This window comes from Neopelma chrysocephalum, unplaced genomic scaffold, assembly GCF_003984885.1.
Source record: "Neopelma chrysocephalum unplaced genomic scaffold, ASM398488v2 Primary Assembly neopelma1_96887, whole genome shotgun sequence".
Classification (NCBI taxonomy): Eukaryota; Metazoa; Chordata; class Aves; order Passeriformes; family Pipridae; genus Neopelma; species Neopelma chrysocephalum.
The window spans coordinates 496,656-523,492 of NW_020925530.1; the positions used below are offsets into that span (position 1 = coordinate 496,656).

The 26,837-nt window shown below is 46.1% G+C and overlaps 1 protein-coding gene across 1 annotated transcript; it reads left to right on the forward strand.

The window, feature by feature from the left end:
* Positions 1-4,604: 4,604 nt before the first annotated feature.
* Positions 4,605-26,415, forward strand: LOC113960782. The gene is given in 9 exon segments (XM_027670534.1): positions 4,605-4,869; positions 5,559-5,802; positions 6,193-6,297; positions 8,769-9,528; positions 10,697-10,961; positions 10,964-11,337; positions 13,505-13,623; positions 17,246-17,378; positions 26,347-26,415. Coding segments are annotated over 9 exon segments (2,334 nt in total).
* The last annotated feature ends 422 nt before the right edge of the window (positions 26,416-26,837 follow it).

Genomic DNA, 26,837 nt, shown 5'->3' on the forward strand with positions numbered 1-26,837 from the left:
GCCATGTGGTGTAAGGGGTTTCCTTACCAATATTCATTTACAGTTCCCTATTCCCGTTCGCATGTTTCCCTGACACCGGTTCCAGGCTGAATCCGGCGTCTTACAGCTCCGGGATACACCCTATAGGTTAGTAAAGAAAAACTCTTATGTTAGTGATTTGCTAAATTCATTTGCTTGTAATAAAACCGATTCTTTATTTCTCACATCTATCTGTCATTTGGCACATTTGATTAGAGGAGCTATCCTCCAAACATCCAGCACGCTGAATAAAGAATGCCCTTTTTAACACCTACAAATTGGTGTTCAGGAGTTTGTTTCTGCCACTTTTCAGTATCAAGACGACCAGCCTGGCTGGGCAGGGAGCTTTTGCAGGAATGAGGGAAAAAAAGAGGATGTATCACCTTTGGAAAAAGGGGCAGGCAACTCAGAAAGTGTTTAAGGATATTGTTAGGTCATGCAGAAAGAAAATTAGAAAGGCGAAAGCACAATTAGAACTTAATCTGGCCACTTCTGTAAAGGATAATAAAAAGTCTTTTTATAAATACAATAATAGCAAAAGGAGGGGCAAGGAAAACCTCCATTCTCTATTGGACGTGGGGGGGAATATAGTTACCAAAGATGAGGAAAAGACTGAGGTACTTAACACCTTCTTTGCCTCAGTTTTCAACAATAAGACAGGTTGTCCTCGGGACAACTGGCCTCCTGAGCTAGTAGACAGGGACGGGGAGCAGAATAACCCCCCCTGTAATGCAGGAGGAAGCAATTAGTGACCTGCTGAGCCACTTGGATCCTCACAAGTCTGTGGGACCAGATGGGATCCATCCTAGGGTGATGAGTGAGCTGGCGGAAGAGCTCGCCAAGCTGCTCTCCATCATTTACCAACAGCCCTGGCTCACTGGGGAGGTCCCAGATTGTTGAGAGTATCTTAGACGATACAGGACATAACATATTGCTTCAGACCTGCTTGCACAGGACATAACATATTGCTTCAGGCCTGCTTGCACAATCCAGCCTACATGCCAGACGGCGAGGACCTGTGTCCTTGAGCAGCAGATGTGTGTCCTTGAGCAGCAGATATGAGGAAACTGCATAGAGATAAACAAGAAAAGAGGATGTTATCCAGGGTGTTAGAAACCACAAGATGGGAGGGCCTGGAAATGTCAGAGCACATGCCGTGGATAGGTGAGCCAATAGAGTTATAGCTATAGCATAATAAACGGATGTAACCAATAGAGAGTTAGAGTAGAGCGTGTGAACCCTGTAGGACCCTATATAATTTGTGTAATTTTGCAATAAAGCCGAGCATTGACTGTACCTCCATGAGGATGCGTCTTTGACTCCGGAGCTCCTTTTTGCATCTTCTCGTTAAACCAGATGACTGGAAGTTGGCCAGTGTGATGCCCATCTATAAGAAGGGCCGGAAGTAGGATCCAGGAAACTACAAGCCTGTCAGCCTGACCTCAGTGCCTGGCAAGGTTATGGAACAGATCATGTTGAGTGTGATCACACAGCACCTACAGGGTGGACAAGGGATCAGACCCAGCCAGCATAGATTTAGGAGGGGCAGGTCCTTCCTGACCAACGTGATCTCCTTTTATGACCAGGTGACCTGCCTGGTGGATGAGGGGAAGGCTGTGGATGTGTCTATCCAGGCTTTAGCAAAGCCTTTGACACCATCTCCCACAGCATACTCTTGGAAAAGCTGGCAGCCCGTGGCTTGGACAGGTGCACTCTTCGATGAGTTAAGAACTGGCTGGATGGCTGGGCCCAGAGAGTGGTGGTGAATGGTGCTGCATCCAGTTGATGGCCAGTCACTAGTGGTGTCTCCCAGGGATCAGTGTTGGGCCCAGTCTTGTTTAATATCCTTATTGATGATCTGGATGAGGAGATAGTCTACCATTAGCAAATTTGCAGATGACAGCAAGTTGGGGAGGAGTGTTGATCTGCTGGAGGGTAGGAGGGCTCTGCAGAGTGTTCTTCATTCTCCCAGTCGCTGCCTTCACCTTCTGCAACTTGGGTGGTGTGGTTGCAGCACTTGCTGGTGAAGGCTGAGGCAAAAAAGTTGTTGAGTACCTCAGCCTTCTCCATGTCCTGGGTAACCAGGTCTCTCTCATATCTTTCTTGAGAAGACCCACATTTTTCCTGGTCTTTTATCACCAATGTGCCTGTAGGAAGCTTTATTTGTTACCCTTGATGTCCTTGGCCAGATTTACTTCTGCCAGTGCTTTAGCTTTCCTAACCAGATCCCTGGCTGTTTGGACGATCTCTCTGTATTCCTCCCAGGCTACCTTTCCCTGCTTCTACCCTCTGTAGGCTTCCTTTTTGTGTCTGAGTTTGTCCAGGACCTCCTTGTTCATCCATGCAAGCTTCCTGGTGGTTTTGCCTGACTTTTTCTTTGTAAGGATGCATTGCTTTTAAGTCTGGAGGAAACAATGCTTGAATATCATCCAGGTCTCTTGGGTCCCTCTTCCCTCCAGGGTTCTATCCCATGGCACTCTACCAAGGAGATCCCTGAAGAGGCCAAAGTCTGCTCTCCTCAAGTCTAGGACAGTGAGCTTGCTCTGTTCCCTCCTTGTTGCCCTAAGGACCTCAAACTCCACCATTTCATGGTCACTGCAACCCAGGCTCCCCTTGAGTTTCACATTACCCCTCTTTTCCAGTGAGAACAAGGTCCAGTAGAGCACCTCTCCTTGTTGGCTCCTTGTCCTAGTTTTGGTCAAGACAGGGTTAATGTTTTACAGTGGCCAAGAAGACCCGTGGCCAAATTCGATACCACCTCACTTCATTGGCAAGAGTGGGGGGGGGGGAAAGGGACTTACTTAGGAGAGGAAGGGTGTCCTTTTCTGGTCAGGAGAAAAACATGGTCAGGAAGAGCCGGTCATTTGTCATGGTATTCTGTGTAAACAGTTTCTTTGTTTTATACCTTTTGTTATTAATATTGTTGCTGTTACTGTTCCTTTTTCTTATCTCCTTGCTGTCTCCAGTAAATTGTTCTTATCTCAACCCATGATCTTTGCCTTTTGTTCCTCCAATTCTCCTCTCCAATCTGGTGCAGCAGGGAGGGGGAGGAAAAAAAGGGGGGAGCAAAAGAGCTGTGTCTGGTTTGGGAGAATCTTGATGGGGGCACTAAATAGGGGAGCGCCACTCCTAAACCACCACAGCCTTAATTGATCCCCAATGTGAGGCACAAAGTGTTGATAAAACAACAGATCTGCCCAGAGTGGGTTGGAAACAAATTTGATCTAAGCATTTGTTGTATTAGGTATGGAGCCACTGATCACAATGTTGCTTGGTCTGTTCTGTGGGTGTGGTACCTTAACAGGTATACGTTTCCGTATATGAACTATATGCTCCTTGTGATGATATTTTTCAGAGCAGAGAGAGGGATCAGGATGACTTTGCTGCTGTACTGTGGAATATCAGTTTATGACATGATAACATCAAAGGCAATGATGGTCATTTGGGATGTGTATTCAAGTGTTGCTGTCCTGCCCTTGTCTAGGGCGCTACCTCTGGGATTCCATGAATAACCATACCCAGTCTGTGGGGGGAACAGGGGAGGATGATTTTCCCCAGCATTTCACACTCTTTTCCTCCTTCAGGCCTGTTACAACAGCTTTTGAGAATTTAAAATTTTCCCTGGATGTTAAGGAAAGCATGTTCTTGTTGCTAAGTCTGACAGGTCTCCTCAGTGTGGTCCACACCAAGTTTAGAGTCAAGAAAGAGATTTCTAGGGAGATAATTCAGAGATCTGCCCCAAGGATGGATAGTCATGAGTGGCATGGAATGTGGGAGGACATGGACCAGTATTTGGAGGACTATTCTGCTGCAATGGTTTGGAAATTCACCCCTGAACAGATACAGGATCCTGTTAAAGTGATAAAATATGTGAAGGAAAAATGCTGTGGCTGTTCCAGAGAGGCGTGAACTTATGCAATGTGCTGGGCCCTGGCTACTATTTATTGGACACTGCTTGTCACTAGACAGCACCCTCAGGGGGAGGAGGAGGAAAGCAAACCAACAGGCACTGTGGCCACTCAAACTGCAGTTGAACCAGAGGAATAACCTGTGCCAGTAGCAGTTACCCCTATACAGAAGAAGAAATCCAAGGCCAAATCAGTTTGCTTAGTGAGGGATGAAGAGGAAGCAGGGCCCTCAGAACAGGAGGAAGAGGCAGGGCCAGAGATAATCACCCAATCCCTATCCCTGGGTGAGCTGCAAGATACGTAAAAAGATTTCAATTGCCAGTCGGGTGAGGCCCTGGTGACCTGACTGCTCTGATGCTGGGATATCGCATCCCACAATGTGAAACTAGATGGTAGGGAAGCCAAGCAACTGGGATCCCTGTCCCAGGATGTGGGCATTGACAAGGGAAGAGGACAGAAACTCTCAGTCTCTGGAGGCGGCTCCTGTCAAGTGTGAGGGAAAGGTATTCTCTCAAGGATGATCTATTAGTGCACCAAGTGGAACACCATGGAGAAAGGTATCCAGTACCTGTGAGAATGAGCTGTGCTGGAGGTACTCTATAAGGATTCAAATAATGAGCAATCCCCTATAAATCCAGATGAAATTCAGTGTACACAAACCATGTGACAGAAGTTCCTATGGAGCATGCCATCACTGTATACCAACTCATTGGCAGTGATGTCATGGAAAGAGAACAAAGTGTGGATAATTTGGTTACCAAACTCCAGCTATATGAAGAAAGTATCTCTCCTCGCTATGGACCTGTGTTTTGTCTGTGGAAAGACTGTCCAAGGATCTCCAGCAATTTAAAGAGGAGTACCAGCAACTTAAAGAAGTGTCCCATGCCCCGCCAGTATGGACCAGAGTCTCTGCTATTAGGAGCATGTGCCTCCCTGCTCGAGAGTGAGGGGACACAGCATGAGGTAAACTGTGGTTTAACCCGTGTGACCACAGAGAGGACATGAGGAGGTGGAATGGAAAATCCACCTCTGCCCTAGCAGCATGGGTACATGAGTTGACAGGGAAAAACAACCACTGCAGGAAATTCTTCAAGGATAAATGCCACTCCAGTTTCCAGTGGGCAAATCTTCAGACAGAATAGAAGGGCTGATGTTACTTCCAATCCTCCAGGACATGACTTCCAGGTCATGTTTACAAGAAGTGAGCAACGAGTACTATGACCAGGACTAGAGGTGTCCTGCCTCCAGCCAAGTGGAGGAAAGGGACAATCAGATCTATTGGACTGTGTGGATCCGATGGCCTGGTACATCAAACTCACAAGAGTATAAGGCTTTAGTTGACATCGGCACACGATGCCATCAAGATATGTGGGGGCAGAATCCATCTCTATATTTCTGAGGTGACAGGGAGATCCCAAAAGCTGACTGTACTGGAAGCTGAAGGGAGCCTGACTGGGAATGAATGGCAAAAACACCCCATTGCGACTGGCCCAGAGGCCCCATGCATCCTTGGCATAGATTACCTCAGGAGAGGGTATTTCAAGGACCCAAAAGGGCATCGTTGGGCTTTTGGGATATCTGCTGTGGAGACAGAGGAAATTAGACAGCTGAATGCCTTGCCTGGTCTCTCAGAAGACCCTTCTGTTGTGGGACTGCTGAGGGTCGAAGAACAACAGGTACCAATTGCTACCACAACAGTGCACCGTCAACAATACCACACCAACCATGACTCTGTGACCTCCATCCGTGAGATGATTCATGAACTGGGGAGCCAGGGAGTGGTCAGCAAGACTTGCTCATGCTTTAGTAGTCCAATATGGCTAGTGCATAAGTCCAATGAAGAGTGGAGACTGACAGTAGACTATTGTGGTGTAAGGTAAGATACATGCAGGTATCGCCCAAAAATGCCAAGGCAGTGGAAAGAATCCAAAAAACTTTATTTCGAAGGCTAGAACACTAAAAACTTACAAAGGAAAATCTGCACCACCTGTGAAAGTGCTGGGTCTGAGAAAGTCATGCCTCCTGATCTCTTCCAGGCTTCTTATCTTCTCTGGTCTCCCCTGCCAGGTTCACCGCTGGCACAGCCTGTAACACTGTGAGGGTTTATCTCTCCTCAGACCAGAGAGAGACTGCAGCTTTTCTATGGAATGCAAAAGAAGAAGGGAAAGAAAAACATCCAACTATTTTTGAGAGAAGTACTCTTAGGCAGGAAAGACTTCCTAAGCGAAAACAAGTCCTAACTCCTTGTTACAAATTCTTCTGATAGGGTACCTACTCCTACACGTGGCCTGAACGAAGTCACACCACCACTGAGTGCTGCTGTGTCGGACATGCTGGAACTTCAGTACAAACTGGAGTCCAAGGCAGCAAAGTGGTGCCACCACTGACATTGCTAATGCGTTTTTCTCCATTCCTTTGGCAGAAGAGTACAGGCTGCAGTTTGCTTTCACTGGAGAGGCATCCATCATCATCATCATGGCTAGGCTTCGCGAAGGAAGATTTGGGAAAGGCTCTATCCACATTTGTTACAAGCACGCTGGTGGCTAATAAGGCCAATATGAGATAGACATGTCCGATTGCAAAAGGCACAGCAGAAAGACTCCTTAGGTGGTATATTCTGCAAGACACGGTTCTTTCTGCGTTGTCTTTTCTCCTCAAGAGTGATCCTGCGTGCGTTCTCAAAGGAAGCAGCAGCATTATAGATGGTGTGCCTCCAGACCTCCCAATTTGAGGCTGGAGTAGACCAGTTATGTTGATCAATATGGCCAAGGCTGAGATGTGGTTTCAGGGAGTCCTTGTATCTTTTCTTCGGGGCTCCTCTCTTGCGGCAGCAAGTTCACCATAAAGCAGTCCATGGCAAATAGTGGGGCTGTGTTTCCACCCCTGAGGCAGTCGATTCCAGGTGTATTGGATGCCTCTCCTTCAAGGAGTCTATTTGCCATGGACTGATCCAAGCTGCACTGGAAAAGGGTGAGGCCTCAGAACATTTGCAGTACACTGATGACACGATCATATGAGGCAACACAGCAGAGGAAGCTTTTGAGAAAGGGGGAAGATAATCCAGATCCTCCTAAAGGCCGGTTTTGCCATAAAGCAAAGTAAGGTCCAGGGACCTGCCCTGGGAATTCAAGTTTGAGGGGTAGAATGGCAAGATGGACCTTGTCAAATTCCAATGGACGTGGTCAAGAAAATAGCAGCTCTGTCCCCACCAACCAACAAGAAGGAAACACAGGCTTTCCTAGGCACTGTGGGTTTTTGGAGGTTGCATATTCCAGATTACAGTCAGATTGTAAGTCCTCTCTTGAGGATGACCCTTGGGGTTCTGGAGTCGGGGATACATAGGATCCGAGGCCTGTTACACCCCAACTGAAAAAGGCATACTCGCAGCTTATGAAGGGGTTCAAGCTGCTTTCAGAGTGATTGGTACCAAAGCACAGCTTGGCCTGGCACCCCGTCTGCCACTACTGGTCTGGATGTTCAAAGGGGAAGTCCCCTTCACACATCATGCCACTGATGCAATGGGTGGTGGGACCTTCAAACATTGGGAGCTACATTTAGCAAAGGCCACCTGGTTAGTTAACACTAGAGGCTCCATCAATTGAGCTGGCCCTGCCCAATCAGAACCTCCATGTACCGCAGAAGGGGATAAAGTCCCTGTGGTGCATATGAGGAATGTGTTAGGAAAGACAGTTTGGATTAGTCCTGCCTCAAGCAAGGGCAAACCCATCCGTGGGATTGTTTATGCTCAAGGACCTGAGTGCACTTGGTGGGTACTGCAGAGGAACGGGGAAACACAATGTGTACTTCAAGGGGATTTGATTTTTTTGTGAGAACAGTCTGTAATGTTAAATTGTATGATATTGGTTGCTGAATGACACTGCCACTGTATGTCATAACTACCATGGACAATGAGGATGGACTGCTCCAGATACAGCAGACATGAGCTCCTGATGCAGTTTGCAACCAGCTGACAGCACACCAGCTCTCCTGCCCTGGAGGACATTTAGGATGGATAGAACCCACAGTCATGGACTAATGAACTCAACAGACATCTTGAAGGGACAGCCATTGACTATGGAAATGATACATGTGCTTGTGTACATATACATATATTTATATATACATGTATATAGTGGAAAGGTGTAGGATCTGGGCATGATGTAGATGGTATGGAATAAGGGGTGGATAACATCCTGGTTCTGGCCAGGACAGGGTTAATTTTTTGCAGTAGCTGGAAGGGCAGTGACTAGGACCTGGATGTTATTCTATACCACCTCGATGGTGTGTGTGGGTGTGTGTGTGGGTGTGTTTCTTTTCTTGTACCCTGTCATTAGTATTGTTGCTGTTACTGTTCATTTTCTTATCTCATTTCTTTCTCCAGTAAATTGTTCTTCTCTCAACCCCTGATTTTCACCTTTTGTGTCTCCAAATTGGGGAGTACCATTCCTAAATCACCACAGCAGCCAACAAGGAAAGGTGCTATGCTGGACCTTGTGATCACCAACAGGGAGGAGCTGGTGGGGATTGCGATGCTCCAAGGCAGCCTTGGCTGCAGTGACCATGAGATGGTTGAGTTTGAGATCCTCAGAGTAGTGAGGAGAGCACACAGCAAGCTCACAGTTTTGGACTTTAGGAGAGCAGACTTTGGCCTCTTCAAGGACCTACTCAGTAGACTCCCATGGGATAGAGCCCTGGGGGGCAGAGGGGCCCAAAAATGCTGGCTGATATTCCAGGATCACCTCCTCCAAGTTCAGGAGCGATGCATCCCAACAAGGAGGATATCAGGCAAAAATGCCAGGAGGCCTCCATGAATGGATAAGGAGTTGTTGAGAAAACTTTCAGGAAGTGGAAACGAGGACAGGTGGCCTGGGAAGAATACAGGGAAATTGTACAGGCAGCTGGGGACAAGGTTAGGGAAGCCAAGGCCCAGTTAGAATTGAGACTGGCCAGGGATATCAAGGATAACAGGAAGGGCTTCTATGGATATGTTGCAAACAAAAGAAAGACTAGGGATAATGTGGACCCTCTCTGAAAGGAAACGGGAGACCTGGCTACTCTGGACAAAGAGATGACTGAGGTTCTCAAAGACTTCTATGCCTCAGTGTTCAACGGCAAGTGCTCCAGCCACATCCTCCAAGTCAGGAAAGGCAAATGCAGGGACTGGGAGAATGAAGACCCTGAGCCCACTGTAGGAGAGGATCAGGTTCAAGACCATCTAAGGAACCTGAATGTGCACAAGTCCATGGGACCCAATGAGATCCATCTGCAGGTCCTGAGGGAGCTGGCAGACCAAGTTGCTAAGCCACTATCCATCATTTTTGAAAAATGGTGGCAGTCAGGTGAAGTTCCTGATAACTGGAAAATGGGAAATATAATGTCCATTTTTAAAAAGGAGAAAGCAGAAGACCTGGGGAACTATAGACCAGTCAGTCTCACCTCTGTTCCAGGCAAGATCATGGAGCACATTCTCCTGGAAACTATGCTAAGACACATGGAAAACAAAGAGGTGATTGGTAACAGCCAACATGGCTTTACAAAGGGAAAATCATGCCTGACAAATTTGGTGACCTTCTATGATGTAGCTACAGCATTGACAGATGGGGCAGAGCAACTGACATCATCTACCTGGACTTGTGCAAAGTGTTTGACACTGTCCCACACAACATCCTTGTCTCCAAATTGGAGAGACATGGGTTTGATGAATGGACCACTGGATGGATGGCCGCACGCAAAGAGGTGCGGTCAACAGTTCATTGTCCATGTGGAGACCAGTGACAAGTGGTGTCCCTCAGGGATTGGTACTGGGGCCGATACTGTTCAACATCTTTCTTTGCGACGTGGACGGTGGGATCGAGGGCACCCTCATCAAGTTCACTGACGACACCAAGCTGTGTGGTGCAGTCGACACACTGGAGGGAAGGGATACCATCCAGAGGGACCTTGATATGCTGAAGAGCTGGGGCCAATGTAAACTTCATGAAGTTCAACAAAGCAAAGTGCAAGGTCCTACACCTGGGTCATGGCAACCCCAGGCACACCTTCAGGTTGGGCAGAGAAGTGACTGAGAGCAACCCTGCGGACAAGGACTTGGGGGTGATGGTTGATGAAAAACTCACCATGAGCCAGCAGTGTGTGCTCACAGCCCAGAAAGCCAATGGAATCCTGGGCTGAATCAAAAGGACCGTGGCCAGCAGGTCAAGGGAGGCGATTCTCCCCCTCTACTCTGCTCTTGTGAGACCCCACCTGGAGTACTGTGTCCAGTTCTGGTACCCCCAACATAGAAAGGACATGGAACTGTTGGAACAAGTCCAGAAAAGGACCACAAAGTAATAAGAGGATTGGACCACCTCCCCTACAAGGACAGGCTGAGAAAGTTGGGGCTGCTCTGCCCGGAGAAGAGAAGGTTGCATGGAGACCTCATAGCCCCTTCCAGTATCTGAAGGGGCCTACAGGGAAGTCAGAGAGGGACTCTTGGTCAGGAACTGTAGCGATAGGACAGGGAATAATGGGTACAAATTGAAAGAAGAGAAATTTAGGCCAGATATTAGGAAGAAATTCTTTACTGTGAGAGTAGTGAGACACTGGAATAGGTTGCCCAGGGAAGTTGTGGATGCCCCATCCGTGGAAGTGCTTAAGGCCATGTTGGATAAGGCCTTGAGCAACCTGGTCTAGTGGGAGGTGTCCCTGGCCATGGCAGGGGGTGTTGGAATAAGATGATCTTTAAGGTCCCTCACAACCCTCAACATTCTATAATTCTATGGATGGATGAGGGGAGAGAAGTGGATATTGTTTACCTTGACTTCAGCAAGGCTTTCAACACTGTCTCTCACAACATCCTCATAGGCAAACTCAGGAAGTGTGGACTGGATGAGTGGACAGTGAGATGGATTCAGAACTGGCTGAATGACAGATCCCGGAGGGTTGTGGTCAGTGGCACAGGGTCTAGTTGGAGGCCTGTCACTAGTGGTGTCCCCCAAGGTTCAATACTGGGCCCAATATTGTTTAACTTGTTCATCAGTGACTTGGATGAAGGAGTAGATGCCTCCTCAGCAAGTTCACTGACGACACCGACACAAAGCTGGGAGGAGTGGCCGATATCTCAGAGGGCTGTGCAGCCCTTCAGAAGGACCTTGACAGGTTGGAGAGATGGGCAAAGAAGAACTGTCTGAAATTCATTAAAGGCAAATGTAGGGTCCTGCTCCTGGGGAGGAATAACCCCATGCACCAGTACAGGCTGGGGGGCGACCTGCTGGAAAGCAGCTCTGCAGGGAAGGACCTGGGGGTCCTGGTGGACAACAAGCTGTCCATGAGCCAGCAGTGTGCCCTGAAGGCCAATGGGATCCTGGGGTACATTAGGAAGAGCATTGCCAGCAGGTCAGGGGAAGTGATCCTGCCCCTCTACTCAGCCCTGGTGAGGCACATCTGGAGTGCTGTGTCCAGCTCTTGGCTCCTCAGTACAAGAGAGACATGGAGCTCCTGGAGCAGGTCCAGCAGAGGGTGACAAAGATGATTAGGGGACTGGAGCATCTCTCTTACGAGGAAAGGCTGAGGGAGCTGGGCCTGCTCAGCCTCAAGAAGAGACAACTGAGAGGGGACCTCATCAGTGTCTATCAGTATCTGAAGGAGGTTGTCAAGAGGATGAACTAGGCTCTTCTTAGTGGTGCCAAGCAATAGGACAAAAAGCAATGGACAGAAACTGATGCACAGAGAGTTCCACCTGAACATGAGGAAGAACTTCTTTCCTGTGCAGTGACCATGCACTGGAACAGGTTGCCCAGAGAGGTTGTGGAGTCTCCCTCACTTGAAATATTCAAGAACCATGTGCTCTAGGATGACCCTGTGTTATAGGTTTGAAAAGAGATGTCAGAATTTTTTTTCCCAATATCATAGAATCATAGAATAGGTAGGGTTGGAAGAGACCTCCAAGATCATCAAGTCCAACCCCTGATCCAACTCCAATTACTATATCATGGCACTAAGGGCCACATCCAATCTCTTTTTAAAAACCTCCAGGGATGGTGAATCCACCACCTCTCTGGGTAGGCCGTTCCAATGTCTGATAACCCTCTCTGTAAAGAATTTTTTCCTAACATCTAACCTAAACCTCCCCTGGCAGAGCTTGAGCCCATGTCCCCTTGTCCTATTGTTGGTTGCCCGGGAGAAGAGACCAACTCCCGCCTGGCTATAACCTCCCTTCAGGTAGTTGAAGAGAGTGATGAGGTCGCCTCTAAGCCTTCTCTTCTCCAGACTAAACAACCCCAGCTCCCTCAGCCTCTCCTCATAGGACTTGTGCTCAAGTCCCTTCACCAGCCTCGTTGCTCTTTTCTGGACCCGCTCCAGCACCTCAATGTCCTTCCTGAACTGAGGGGCCCAGAGCTGAACACAATACTCAAGGTGTGGCCTCACCAATGCAGAGTACAGGGGAAGGATCACTTCCCTGCTCCTGCTGGCCACACTGTTCCTGATGCAGGCCAGGATGCCATTGGCCTTCTTGGCTACCTGAGCACACTGCTGGCTCATGTTCAGCCTCCTGTCGATCAGCACCCCCAAGTCCCTTTCTGCCTGGCTGCTCTCCAGCCACTCTGTCCCCAGCCTGTAGCGCTGCAGGGGGTTGTTGTGGCCAAAGTGCAGGACCCGGCACTTGGCCTTGTTGAACTTCATTTCATTGGAGTTTGCCCATCTCTCCAGTCTATCCAGATCCCTCTGCAGAGCCCTCCTGCCTTCCGGCAGGTCGACACTCCCTCCCAACTTGGTGTCATCTGCAAATTTGCTGATGATGGACTCAATCCCCTCATCTAAATCATCGATAAAGATGTTAAAAAGGACTGGGCCCAGCACTGACCCCTGGGGGACACCACTGGTGACCGGCTTCCAACTGGATGCAGCTCCGTTCACCAGCACTCTCCTGGGCCTGCCCCTCGAGCCAGTTCCTGACCCAGCAGACAGTGCCCCTGTCCAAGCCGTGGGCTGCCAGCTTTTCCAGGAGTATGCTGTGGGAGACAGTGTCAAAGGCTTTGCTGAAGTCCAGATAGACCACATCCACAGCCTTTCCCTCGTCCACCAGGTGGGTCACCTGATCGTAAAAGGAGATCAGGTTGGTCAAACAGGATCTGCCCCTCCTAAACCCGTGTTGGCTGGGTCTGATCCCTTGTCCATCCTGTAGCTGCTGTGTGATTTCACACAGGATAATCCGCTCCATAACTCTGCCAGGCACCGAGGTCAGGCTGACAGGCCTGTAGTTACCCGGGTCAGCCTTGCAGCCTTTTTTATGGATTGGGGTGATATTTGCCAACTTCCAGTCGTAAGGGACCTCCCCAGTGAGCCAGGGGTAGTGTGCACCTACAATGAAAGGGCACCCCCTCCCCCCACTCTTTTTTTCAGGGTGGGGAGAGGCTGAGAAGGCAGGAGGAGAGCAGGGTTGCAGTGCAGAGGGGCACGGGAGTGGGGGAGGGTTCTTTTTAAAACCAGACGGCACCATAAATCGAGGCCTTTTTTTTGTGGGTCTTCCTGCCCATCACCCAATGGAGCCAGTAGCCACCTTTTTGTTCTCCTGTTCAACTCCCCCTTCTCCCCCAGAGGAGAAGCCTTCTCCCCACCTGACACTGCGGTCGGGAAGCGGCCTGAGTCCTTTGCCGGCCACCACAGCAGCCGCCGGGAGAAGCCCCAGGAGAGCCCCTACCAACCGTCTCGGAGTAAAGTATCTGCCCCAGGCCACGTCCTGTGGCGGTGCTGCATGTCAGAGCATCTTCCCGCGGCAGCTGCCTGACCTTCCCCCTCCCCCCCTCCCCCGGCCCCCATCGCCTGCCTCTGCGGGCAGTTATTTCCTGAGCTGCGGAGCCCGGAGCTGTTACCGAGGACCGCGCCCATAACCCTGGGACCGGCGGGAAACCCCCCTTCATTGTTGGCAGTGGAGCTGCCATCGCTCACGTGGCTGTGAGCAGTTTTTGAGCCGCCGGGAGCAGCCCGCGGACGGTCCCCTGACTGTCACGGGGAGCCACGGCAGCTGCCACCTGGGGAAGTAGGATTTTGTTTTGAAAGTTTTGGTTTCACCGCTGTTGCTTATTTGGGTTTGTTATATATATGTATATATATGTTAATAAAGACCTGTTATTTTCCTTTTCCACACCTCTCACCTGAAGTCTCTTAATTTCAAAGTTATCATAACTTAGAGGGAGGAGTTTGGTTCCCTTTTTTTTTTCTAACCCTCCCTCCTTAGCAAACATTTGTGTCTTGCTAAAGTAAGACACCCTGCTTGAGCAGGGAGGTTGGACCAGATGATCCTCTGTGGTCCCTTCCAACCTTACCCATTTTGTAATTCTGTGATCTGTTACATGGTTCTGTCATCTGAAATTTTGTCAAAAAAAATTACAAAGAAAGTAATGGTATGAATGGCTGTGAATAGGGTCAAATGCAAATTAAATATTTTCTCAGACTTGTCTTCCTGGAGCTATGTTATGCTCTTTTCCAGATCCCTCTGAACAAATTTCAGAGGCCCTCTTTTATTCATTCAGAATTGGGAATTTTGAGATATGGTTCCTTCCTACTGGACACCAATCCAACGTATGTGATGCTTATACTCTTATATGGTGGTATTTTTGCATGTTGCTATTAGAAACTCTTGATATTTGTAAATAACTGGAAAATAACTCAGAATTTGCATTCCCTGAAATACAAACTTCAGTCTACAAAGGATGCAATAGCTTCAAATCAGCATTGTCTTGTTTTAATTTTACTTCTGCCAGAAATCCTGCCTTAGACTTTGACTGATTTTTTTCACTTTTCTGTGCCTTAGTTTCCACACCTGTAGAATATAAATGATTATTTCTTTATGAACTTTTTGGAAGATTATGATTTTTTTATAAACTTGCTAATTATTATAAATTGTCTCAAAAGAAAGAGGCAAAACACTCTAAAAACACAAGTACACATTAATTTACTAAATAAAAGCAAGTTTCCTGCAAATATTTTTCAAATTATGTGTGTGTTTCAAATATTCTGAGACACTAAAAACACAATGGTTTTTCTTCATACAATGTGACACATCTGCCAATGCTATAAAATGAAAATTAGTGAAGCGTAATACTATACTTAGATGAAATTGTTTCTCATCATGCTATTAATTGTTTACAGTTTAATCATACATATACCCTTTAACTAAAAATCTTCTCGCATAACAATAAGGCAGACAGAGTAGGTACCGGATCATCTGTTTTTCTATGCGTAGCTGGCTAACAGTTGTTTTCAGTTATATTGCAAGTAAAGTCACATTTCATTATGCAGAGATGTGCTGACCACGTGTCTTAGTTTAACAAGATTACAACTTAGAAATTAAGAAACTTCAGGTGGAAGTGTGGAAAAGGAAAAGAACAGCTTTTTATTAACAAAATCTGAATAAACAACAAATGGTGCAATCAAAAACTTTCAGAAGAAACAAAACAAAGTCCCAATTCCCCAGGTGGGGGAAAGAAACCCGTGGCAACCCAGGGCGGGCCGGGGGAGAAAGAAGGGGTGAAGGCAGGACTGTCCCAGCAGTTCAACAGCTGCTCGTAGCCACATGCGCCTGCAGCAGCCAGCAGCCGATGGCTTCACAGCCAGTGATGAAGGAGTCCTTTTTCCCCACAGGCAGTCCCAAAAACTGAATACTTCAGTCTGAGATGGGTCGGTCTGTCTCTCTCAGTTGTCCTCCACAAGGTGTTCCGTGGGGAAAAAAAAACTTCCTCTCAGGAAAAGAAAAGGAGGCGACCAAAACCAGGCTCCCTGCTCTGTCTGGTCTGTGGACCAAACCCAAAAACCCCTGAACGAAAGACTCCCCAGGCGTCCCTGCGGCAAGTGCATTTCCTGAGAGAGCTCGCCCTCCTCCCGCTCCCGTGCTGCTCAGCGCGTGCGGCTTCGCTCTGCCCCCCCCACATCCTGGAAGAAACAGATGGGGGGGGCGGACATTGGGAAAAAATTCCAACATCTCTTTTCAAACATATGACATCATCCATCCCTGAATTTTTTCCCATACTAACATGTATTACCCCAATTATACACATAATACAAATATTTACATACAAATACAGGCACAACGTTATGGGAAATTCACCCAAAAATGAGGTCCCCTTGAGGTATACACCGTGTTTCTCCATCTTCCAGCATTACCCACCACGTGCTACCTGATCCTTAAGCAAAAACAATGCCACAAATAAATTTGCCTTTGCTCGAGGCAGGATTAATCCAAACTGTTTTACCTATCTCTCAAGTGAATTACTGGGACTTTGTCCCCATCTACGGTGTGAAGGGACTCTGATTGGGCAGGGCCTGCTCGATTGACAGAGTCTCTAGTGTTCACTAACCATGTAGCCTTTGCTTGTTGCTGATCCCAGTGCTTGAAAGTCCCTCCACTCAATGCCTTCAGGGTTGTTTTCAACAACCCATTATATCATTCAACCTTCCCTGCGGCTGCTGCATGGTATGGGATGTGATACACCCACTCAATGCCATGCTCCTTCGCCCAGGTGGTAACTAAGCTGTTCTTGAAATGAGTCCCATTATCTGACTCAATTCGCTCTGGGGTGCCATGTCACCACAGGACTTGCTTTTCAAGACCCAGGATGGTATTTCGGGCAGTGGCGTGGGGCACCGGATGTGTCTCCAGCCATCCAGTGGTGGCTTCCACCATGGTGAGCACATAGGGCTTACCTTGGCGGGTTTGTGGCAGTGTGATATAATCAACCTGCCAGGCCTCCCCATATCTCTACTTGCTCTAGCATCCACCATACCACAGGGGCTTCACTCTCTTTGCCTGCTTAATGGCAGCCCAGGTCTCACAATCATGGATAACCTGGGAAATAGTGTCCATGGTTAAGTCCACCCCTCGGTCTCGTGCCCATCTATAGGTGGCATCTCTGCCCTGATGGCCTGAGGCATCATGGGCCCATCATGCTAGGAACAACTCTCCTTTGTGCTGCCAGTCCAGATCTACTTGTGACACCTCAACTTGTGCAGCTCGCTCTGTCTGTTCATTGTTGTGATGTTCCTCATTGGCTCGATTTTTGGGCACATGGGCATCTACGTGGCGGACTCTCACAGTCAGCTTCTCTACCCGGGTAGCAATGTCTTGCCACTTATCAGTGGCCCAGATGGGTTTCCCTCTACGTTTCCAATTGGCCTTCTTCCATCTCTCCAACCACCCCCACAGAGCATTCGCCACCATAAAAAGCCCTGTCTGTCTGTCATTTAGAGGAGCTATCCTCCAAATGTCCAGCATGCTGAATAAAGAATGCCCTTTTTAACACCTACAAATCGGTGTTAAGAAGTTTGCTTCTGCTGCTTTGCAGTATCATTTTTGGTGACCCAGATGGGACACCTCTGTCTGACTTCCCACGGATCCGAGGAATCTCTGGATCTTCATGCCAGCACAAGGACTTTCCTGGAGAAGACCACAGATCCCCAGACCAGTCTGGGATGCAGGTAAGATCCCATTTGATAATAAGGCGTTCTTTTCGGGAATCCTGCCCATATGAGACGTGTATCTTCCAGCACATTGGGTGGGTTATTTGGTATTCTGGAATTTTGTATTTGGCTTTGTTTTATTGATCGATATTGTTTTGTATTTGTATTTGTTTCTGTATTGTGACATTTTGGGTCTACTGTTCAGAGATGGGTAGTGGACAATCTGAAGGTTGTATTTTGCAACATTGGAAGAAGATTGGCAGGCCCCCTGGGGAACAGTTACCAGGGAGAATTTAATTAAGTATTGTAATCAGTGGTAGTCATTATGGAACATTGTTAATGTTGTTTTTAAAATGGTAACAGAAGTGGGACAAGGTTATGTATGCTGATATGTTTTTCACTTTGAGGAACCATCTGGAATGGCAGAAAGATTGTGGTGTGAATCCAGCCCCCTCAGATCCCTTGGTGTTAGCCCTGGAAAAGGAGAATCAAGGGAAATGGTTAAAGTGTTGTAGTTCAGTGTGTAGCATAGGAAAAATTTGTTCTAAACATCTCCCCAATAAGGAGGATGACTTAGATCTTATGGTTAGCCCCACTCACAGGTTGGGGGGGGAACAGATAATCAAGATGCAGAAACCAATCTTGCAAGGGAACTAGCATGTGAAGAGGCAGATTTAGCATGTCTAGAAGAAAAGGTAGAGAGAATGTGTCAGAGAGAAGAAAGTTTCAGTCTGGTTGCAGGAAGAACTAGAACTAAAAAAGGAGGGGTGGTAGTGACCCCCCTCCATGAGATAACCCAGACAAAATGGCAAAAGCATTTGAAATGATGATTAAAACACAGGATCTGGACTAGAAGGATATTGATAATATGTTAGAAATGTTTGATAGTATGGAGAAATGGTTGTTAAAACTAGTAGGAGCTTTGTGGAAGAGCAGATTTTGACAGGTAATATACAGGGTATATTGGATGTTAACTTTCCCACCGTGGATCCCAAATGGACCTCACATCCCTATTTTAGAGAAAGGTTAAATAGATACCAGCAATCGACATTATATGGAATTAAATATGTCATGCCAAATGCAATTAACATGTCAAAATTATTTGAAATTAAGCAGGATCGCAGGGAATTGCCTACTGAATTTTTAAATCATCTGAAAGAAACAGCAGAAAAATATACTAATATCAATCCTGAAACAGAGGAGTGAAGGACTCAACTGGCCCCATATTTGTGGGGCAGTCCTCAGATGACATTAGGAGGAAATGACAAAAAGCTAAGGGGCAAGATCAGTACAATTTAGGGACATTGTTGGATGTTGGGAGAATCAGCAGGAACCAACTAAGAAGAAAGTTGTTGCAGGAAATGGTGCCCCTGGGGGGAAGAAGAAGATGAGAGCATGGACAGCCTACCTCGAACCCCCCTCCTCCCCGGGAGACTTGGTACCAATCAATGTGCATACTGTAAGAAAGATGGACATTGGAAACAGGATTGTCTGCAATGGAAACTTAAGAACTCTCCGAATCCTCTCATGGCCATCCCCGAGGATGACTGAGGGGGACTGGAGGATTCTTCCCCAGCAGAACCTCTGGTTACAGCTAAGCTGGGAAATGAAAAAGTAAAATTTTTAGTAAATATGGGAGTTAGTTACTCTGTGTTAAATACAGGAAAAGGAAACTTAAGTAACAATTTGTGCTGGTTTAAAGGTAAACTGGAAGGGGAAAATGAACTCAACTCAAAAGAGAGATTATAAGTCAGAATAACAATTTAATAAAATAATACAATAAATACGATTATACAGACAAACAATTGGTTTTAACCCACAAAACCCAAATGTATAACCCAGCACTCTGGGGCATGAACAGAGTGGTGTTCGTTGGGCCCCCTGAGTCCACAGTAAACGGAGAGGGAAAAACTTGTTGGTGAGAGTGCTGTTGCAGTATGGTCAAGAGTGGTGATTGCAGTCCAGTCGAGAGTGGTGGTTTCAGTCTGGTTGAAAAGTGGTGGTTGCAGTCCAGTCGAGAGTGGTGGTCTCAGTCTGGTTGAGAGTGGTGGTCACAGTCCTTCTCTGGATCCCACAAGTGGTTAAAAAAAGTCCCAAGACTCCAAGATTATATATATCCTCCGGTTCAGGCAGGAATGCCCAGTACCTCCCTCAGGGCAGGGAGTTCCACAATGGGTGTGAGGACAGGAGCACCCTCCTATCTCGCAGGCCTCTTAACACCCAGTTTATAGCCTGAGGAGTCAGGTGTGCTCTGGGCAGATGGTGTAAATGGTCTATTGATAACAGTTTCTGGGAAATGGCATGGAAGGCTATAGAATACACAGTTTTGGGTTACACCCATACAGTGATGAACTGGTCCCAGCTGTTCTAACTAGGACACAATTCTATAACAATTGTCAGTGCGACAGGGAATTGCTAAACTTGGCCATTTTTTAAACCTATTGATTTTAAATTAGGAAAACAGTGGATGACTGTAGCTGGGAGGATGCCGAAACTGAAACCAGTGCACCATTGAAAGCTTAACACAAACAATATTTATTACAAAGAAGTGGCCAACAAAATGGGAACCTGAGAGAGAGGAAAAAGGAGGGAAATAAGCACTCAGTACAACACCCCACTCAGGTATTACTTACGAGGTTGTCTTACCGACCCCAGAATGCCTAGAATTCCCCATAGCAGCAGCTGCATTCTCGGAGAGTCGGCAGGCTCACAAGATAGCGGGCGTCCCCGCAAAAGGCAACATTGTCCTTCATGTGAAGCGTGAGTCCACTCCCAGCACGAGCTATCTGCTTTTTATACAATTAATTGGTGACATCTACCTGGGCAGATGTGGCCAGCACCACCCAGCTAGAGGCCTTCAGTCCCTCCCTCCATTATGCAAGTGGCATCTCTTCTGCACATGCGTGGGTACACTGGAATTTCCCTGCGCCTGTGTGCTACACCTCGGGGGGTCTTTCCTAAATGAGTCTAGGGGCTTACTTCATCCTCCTCCTCTTCACTTTCTCCTTTAAATGCCCTTGGAGGGCTGTCAACCAATAGTGAGGTACCAATTAATTCTAGTTCATACAAGATGCTTCCTTCAAGGATGAAGTTCTCATTTATCAGTGCTTGTTTTCATATAACTTGTCAGGAAAAGAATAAACTCTCACAGGTGGCTGGGCCAAACACAGACCAAAAGTAGCAGCATCTAATTAAGCACAAATACAATGACTCACCAGTTTTTCTATTTACCTGATTCACCAAAGCCTCTCCTTGGGAGACATCTATTGGAAGAAGGAAATTGCTGAGATCAAATTTTTTAAAAATGGCAAAATACAGGTTATTTTTCCAGAGCCTAATTATGTGGAAGCTTCTATTTTTGAGCCTAATTATGTGGAAGCTTCTATTTTTGCATTACAGACTCCAAAACTGGAAATAATCCATCTGCCAATACTACTTGAGGATGCAGTGATTCTGATAGTATGGGCTGGAGAGGTCCTCAGGCGATCCAAAAGAGCAGAAACTTTGAGAATTGAGTTGAAACCTGGAGCGGGATTGATAAGGCAAAAGCAATACCCTTTGAAAATAGAAAGTCATAGGGGGTTACTACCCCTTCTAGAAAAATTTATGAACTTTCGCTTGTTAAAAGAATGTGAATCTAAATTTAATACTCCCATTTTGCCAGTCAAGAAGGCAAACGGAAGGGATTACCAGTTGGTACAGGACCTTAGAGCTATAAATAACATAGTAGAAGATATACATCCAGTAGTAGTGAATCCTTACGCTTTGCTAACTACCCGAAATGAAAGTTTAAATTGGTTTACAATATTAGATTTGAAAGATGCCTTTTTCTGTATCCCTTTGAGTTCTGAAAGTCAAGAGCTTTTTGCTTTCAAATGGGAAAATCCAAACACAGGGAGGAAAACCCAGCTGACTTGGACGGTCCTCCTACAGGGGTTTAAAATAGCCCCACAATATTTGGAAATCAATAGGCAAAAGAACTGGAGGAATGGAGAAATCAAAACCCTATTGGAGCCTTATTACAGTATGTAGATGACATTTTGGTAGCGACTGAAGCTAAACAGCAATATTGGGATCATACTGTGGCACTATTGAATTTCCTTGGACTGAGTGGATAGAGGGTATCCAAAAACAAAGTGCAAGTAGTCCAGGCCACAGTAACCTACCTGGGCTTCGAAATTCTCCAAGGACAATGGAGACTGGGACAGGAACAGAAAGAAGCAATCTGTCAACTCCCACAGCCACAGACAAAGGAACCCCAGAGCATGATTGCTTACAGACTATAGAAGAAGTGTATTACAGCAGACCTGACATAGGAGATGGCCCCTTGGAAAGTCCTGATTGGGAATTGTTTACCAATGGGAACAGCTTTGTCTGGAATGGAAAATGATTATCTGGATATGCAGTAACTACCCACCATGAGGTCATGGAATTGGGGGCACTCCCCTCTGATGTTTCAGCCTAGAAAGCATAACTAACTGCGCTCACTCGAGCTTTTGAATTAAGTAAAGAAAAACAAGTCAATTTTTTGACTGATTCAAGATACACCTTTTGGAGTGGTACATGGACATGGAGCCATCTGGAAAGAGAGAAGACTCCTGACAGCGCAAGGAACGCTGATGAAAATGACAAAAATCTTGGACTTGCTTGAAAATATCCAGAAATCAGCAGAGGTTGCTGTCATGCATTGCAGAGCACACCAAGAGGGTAAGACAAAACCAGAACTGGGGAATCATTTAGCTGATAAGGCTACCAAAGAGGCTGCAGAAAAAGGCATGTTAGAGAATCAAGTTTGTCTTTAATACCCCTGATAGAGATATCTCTCCCAGTAGAAAAAAACAGAGTATAGTGCTAAGGATTGTCAACTCATTGAAAAACCCTGGAAGCAAAATTCGATCCACGAGGCTGGGCAGTTACCCCAACCAGGCAAATAATAGTCCCTGAACCAATCTTGCATGAACTAGTGGACAGGGAACATGAGGCTACTCATTGGAGTGCAGAAAAATTATTGAAACATTTGCACAAGTCAGTTATAGGTCCGAAAAATGACACAAATAGTACAAGCAGTTAGCAATGTGGTGCGTGTAAGAGAAATAATCCAAACACTGCCAAGAGTGATGGGAGTCATAAAATCTGGAAATGTTCCAGATGAATATTGGCAGATTGATTTCACCAAATTGCCCAGAAAAGGGGGGTATAAACATTTCCTAGTCCTGGTGGATACCTTCTCTGGGTGGCCAGAGGCTTTTCCTTGTCACACCAACCGGGCTAGGGAAGTGACTAAAATACTATTGAATCAAATAATACCTAGTGTCCTAGTTAGAACGGCTGGGACCAATTCATCACTGGATGGGTGTAACCCAAAACTGTGTATTCTATAGCCTTCCATGCCATTTCCCAGAAACTGTTATCAGTAGAGGCCTGCGAGATAGGAAGATGTTCCTGTCCTCATACCCTTTTATGGAATTCCCCGCTCTGAGGGAAGGACTGAGCATCCTCATACCCTTTTATGGAATTCCCCGCTCTGAGGGAGGGACTGAGCATTCCTGCCTGAACTGAAGAATATATAAACTTGGAGTTTCGGAACCTTTTTACCACTCGTGGGATCCAGAGGAAGACTGCAGACCACCGCTCTCAACCAGACTGCAGCTCACTGCTCTCAACCAGACTGAGACCACCACCCTCGACTAGACTGCAATCACTACTTTTGACCAGACTGCAACAGCTCTCCCACCAGCAGGTTTTTCCCCTCTCCCTTTACTTTGGACTCGGGGGGGGGCCAAGGAACACCACTTTTGTTCCTGCCCCAGGGTGCTGGGTTATACATTTGGGTTTTGTGGGTTAAAACCAATTGTCTGTCTGTATAATTGTACTTATTGTATTATTTTAATAAATTGTTATTCTGACTTATAATCTCTTTTGAGTTGAGTTCATTTCCCCTGCTGGTTAACTTTTAAACCAGCACACCTAGATTTGAGGTACCTTTGGGAATGTCATCAGACAGAGGGTCCCACTTTATTGCAGAAGTGATACAAAAAGTAAAATCATGGATATATTATTCCAGAATTAAAAAGGCCCAAGCCCCTCGGGTAATTGATAAATTTAGTCTGGGCCTTCCTTGATGACCAGTTTGTAACCAAGGAAGTGCCCAGATTACCTGGTATTTCCTACGATTGTTACGTAAGTCAGGGTATAAGAAGAAAGGAGGAGAGGCCTTCGTTCCTCTTTCCTTCCGGCAGCTTTGGAGGTGCGGGTTTCCCTGCTGTTGAGTCTGTCGTGTTGGGGAGTGAGGCCTGGTAAGGCCTTGCCGACCTTGAGAGGCGGAGGTTGCCGACGGTCATTCCAGCGCGACTTTCTGTTGTCCCAAGGAGAGTAGTAAGATATTCTTTTGTTAATTCTTTTAGTTGCTAGATCTTGGGCTATTGATTGGGTATATTTTATTTTGGTTTTGTTCCTTTTTTTTCCTTCCCCCTTCCCTTTCCCTTTTCCTTTCGAAATTGTACATATATTTCAATTGTATATAAATGTAATATAAGTGTAAATATATTTATATATATTGCTTTAGCTACCTCTCTCTCGTTTCGGTTCTCTTGGTTTTTTTTTCTTTTCCCTTGGTTTTGGGGGGGGGAGCTCTTGCAGTGGAGGTTTGGAGACTTGGCAGGGAGCCAGCTTCAAACCACCTCAGTTGTCTGAGAAGAAACAAAATATTTAAGTCTTGCTATCCCGACAATAGTTAATTCAGTCTTGACTTGGGAGCAAAATTTACATCTAGTAACCCCCACAAAAGAACAGGAAAATTAGACTGTATTAGTGAAAGTGGCACGTTTGTCAAAATCACACCCAATGTACTTAAATACTTAATATTGGGGAAATGAATCATCTTTGGCCAGTACCAAATGGAAGAGGGTGGTATTGGATATGTGGAAATGAAGCCTGTAAAGTGTTACCCCTAGACTGGAAAGGCATTTGTATTTTAGGAGCCTTAGTCCCCAACATAACAGTAATTGATAAAGATCAAGTGCCCCTGGGACTATGGATAAGACGTTATTTGGGGCACACAAAACGAACCTTAAATGCTATAGTGGAGAGACAAACTAAATTTCATAGTTTCATAAGATGGTTTTTACCCTGGCTAGGAGTGAGTAAATTAGAAAAAACAATAGTAAACATTTCTGCTACCATAGAATATATAGAAAATTGTACAGTGGATGACATTACTGCATTACAGGAAGAAGTGAATAGCTTGTCACCGATTGTTTTATAAATTCGAATGGCACTAGACCTTCTTTTAGCATCGCAAGGAGGAGTATGCACTTTCATTAACACCAGCTGTTGTGTATACATTGACCAGAGTGGTAGAGGGTCTACAGATGTACAGGAAATTTGGAAACCCAAATTTTACATCAGGTAGCTCAAGACGCCACCTCTTTAGCCTTTCACGAAATCTGGAATACCCTGACTTCCTGGTTACCTGATTTTAGGTGGCTAAAGAAGTTCTTCATAATTTTAATCATAATAATCACCATTTGTATTTTAGCTTGCATCATGATTCAGTGTTGTAGCTGTTGCAATGCTCTATGCTATAAAATAAAATATAGATAGTAAGAGACTAATTCCCTTAAGGAATTTAGTCTCAAGAAAAGGGGAGATTTGATAGGAGAAATAGAAACTTTACTCACAGTATCCCAGAATGCCCAAATAAGGAACAATATAATCTTAGAGAAGTCCTAGAGAATTAGAAAAGGGATGTAATTCAAACAAACAGGATGAAAACTAAGCTCTGTGTACTCAAATAAGATAAAGAACAAACGTTACAGTTTTTGTGGTGAAACAATATGATGCTGTGCCTGCTCAAGAACTGAGCAAATGCCAGAAGTTGGACCAAATGATGGCTAATGGTGTCTCTATATGCAATACACAGGTGATTAAACAAGAGGGTTTAGTCCTTTTCCACCTTTCCTCTAGTCAAGCCCCACAATTTGGGTGCCAATAAATGTCTTAGTTTAACAAGATTACAACTTAGAAATTAGGAAACTTCAGGTGAAAGTGTGGAAAAGGAAAAGAACAGCTTTTTATTAACAAAATCTGAATAAACAACAAATGGTGCAATCAAAAACTTTCAGAAGAAACAAAACAACGTCCCAATTCCCCAGGTGGGGGAAAGAAACCCGTGGCAACCCAGGGCGGGGCGGGGGGGAAAGAAACCCGTGGCAACCCAGGGCGGGGCAGGGGGGAAAAGAAGGGGTGAAGGCAGGACTGTCCCAGCAGTTCAACAGTTGCTCGTAGCCACATGCGCCTGCAGCAGCCAGCAGCCGATGGCTTCACAACCAGTGATGAAGGAGTCCTTTTCCCCCACAGGCAGTCCCAAAAACTGAATACTTCAGTCTGAGATGGGTCGGTCTGTCTCTCTCAGTCGTCCTCCGCAAGGTGTCCCATGGGGAAAAAAAAAAACTTCCTCTCAGGAAAAGAAAAGGAGGTGGCCAAAACAAGGCTCCCCACTCTGTCCAGTCTGCGGACCAAACCCAAAAACCCCGAACAAAAGACTCCCCAGGCGTCCCCGCGGCAAGTGCGTTTCCCGAGAGAGCTCGCCCTCCTCCCGCTCCCGCGCTGCCCAGAGCGTGTGGCTTCGCTCCATTCCCCCCCCCCACATGCTGGAAGAAACAGATGGGAGGGTGGGAGGGGGGCAGACATTGGAAAAAAATTCCAACATCTCTTTTCAAACCTATGATACCACGATGTTATCGGTAAACAAGACCAAAACTCTTTTAAAGTTTTACAAAAGTTTTATTGAAGGCAGAGGAGCAAACAGCGCTGGGCGGATGGGGTTTTGCCTCCCCTATACACTCCGCAAATTCAATAAGTTTCAATTTTTCTTTTTATAGCCCCAAATCTCCTCCCAGGTTTCTGGTTACCAGTTCATTCTGCGCATGTTCTGCCTTTGTTACTAGGGAATCTTCTTTTCCCTGTTTCTTGTCTTTCTTATCAGCTTCTCCTGGCGTCTTCTTTCTTATCAGGTCTGGCCGCCTCCTTCCTCTTATCAGATTGTGTCGGCTAAGGGTGTTTTTGTGGTTAGGGGCCTCCCTTCTGCTCTATGTCTTCTTTGACAGGTTCTGCTGCAGTTGCTAGGGAGAATACTTTCTACATAGATAGCTAAAATCTAGAGGTAACATAGTAGAATATAATTTGTCATGATAACATAACATCACAGTTCACAATTACAGTATTACAAATATAATTTGATAAGCAAATTATCTCTTTTTGTCTTTATTGACTATCACAATTCCTCCCCTTTCTTATTCACCAGTAATTTGCTTATCGAACCTCATTACAACTTCTCGAGCCGCAATTAATGTGGGAGGTTGTTCTGCTTTAGGTGTCCCTTCATTCAAGTCCAGATGTTGCTGTCTCATTACCATAAGTTGTACCGTTTCAACTCTACTCTTAATAAAAGTCACAATTTTATTCAGGATACAGGGA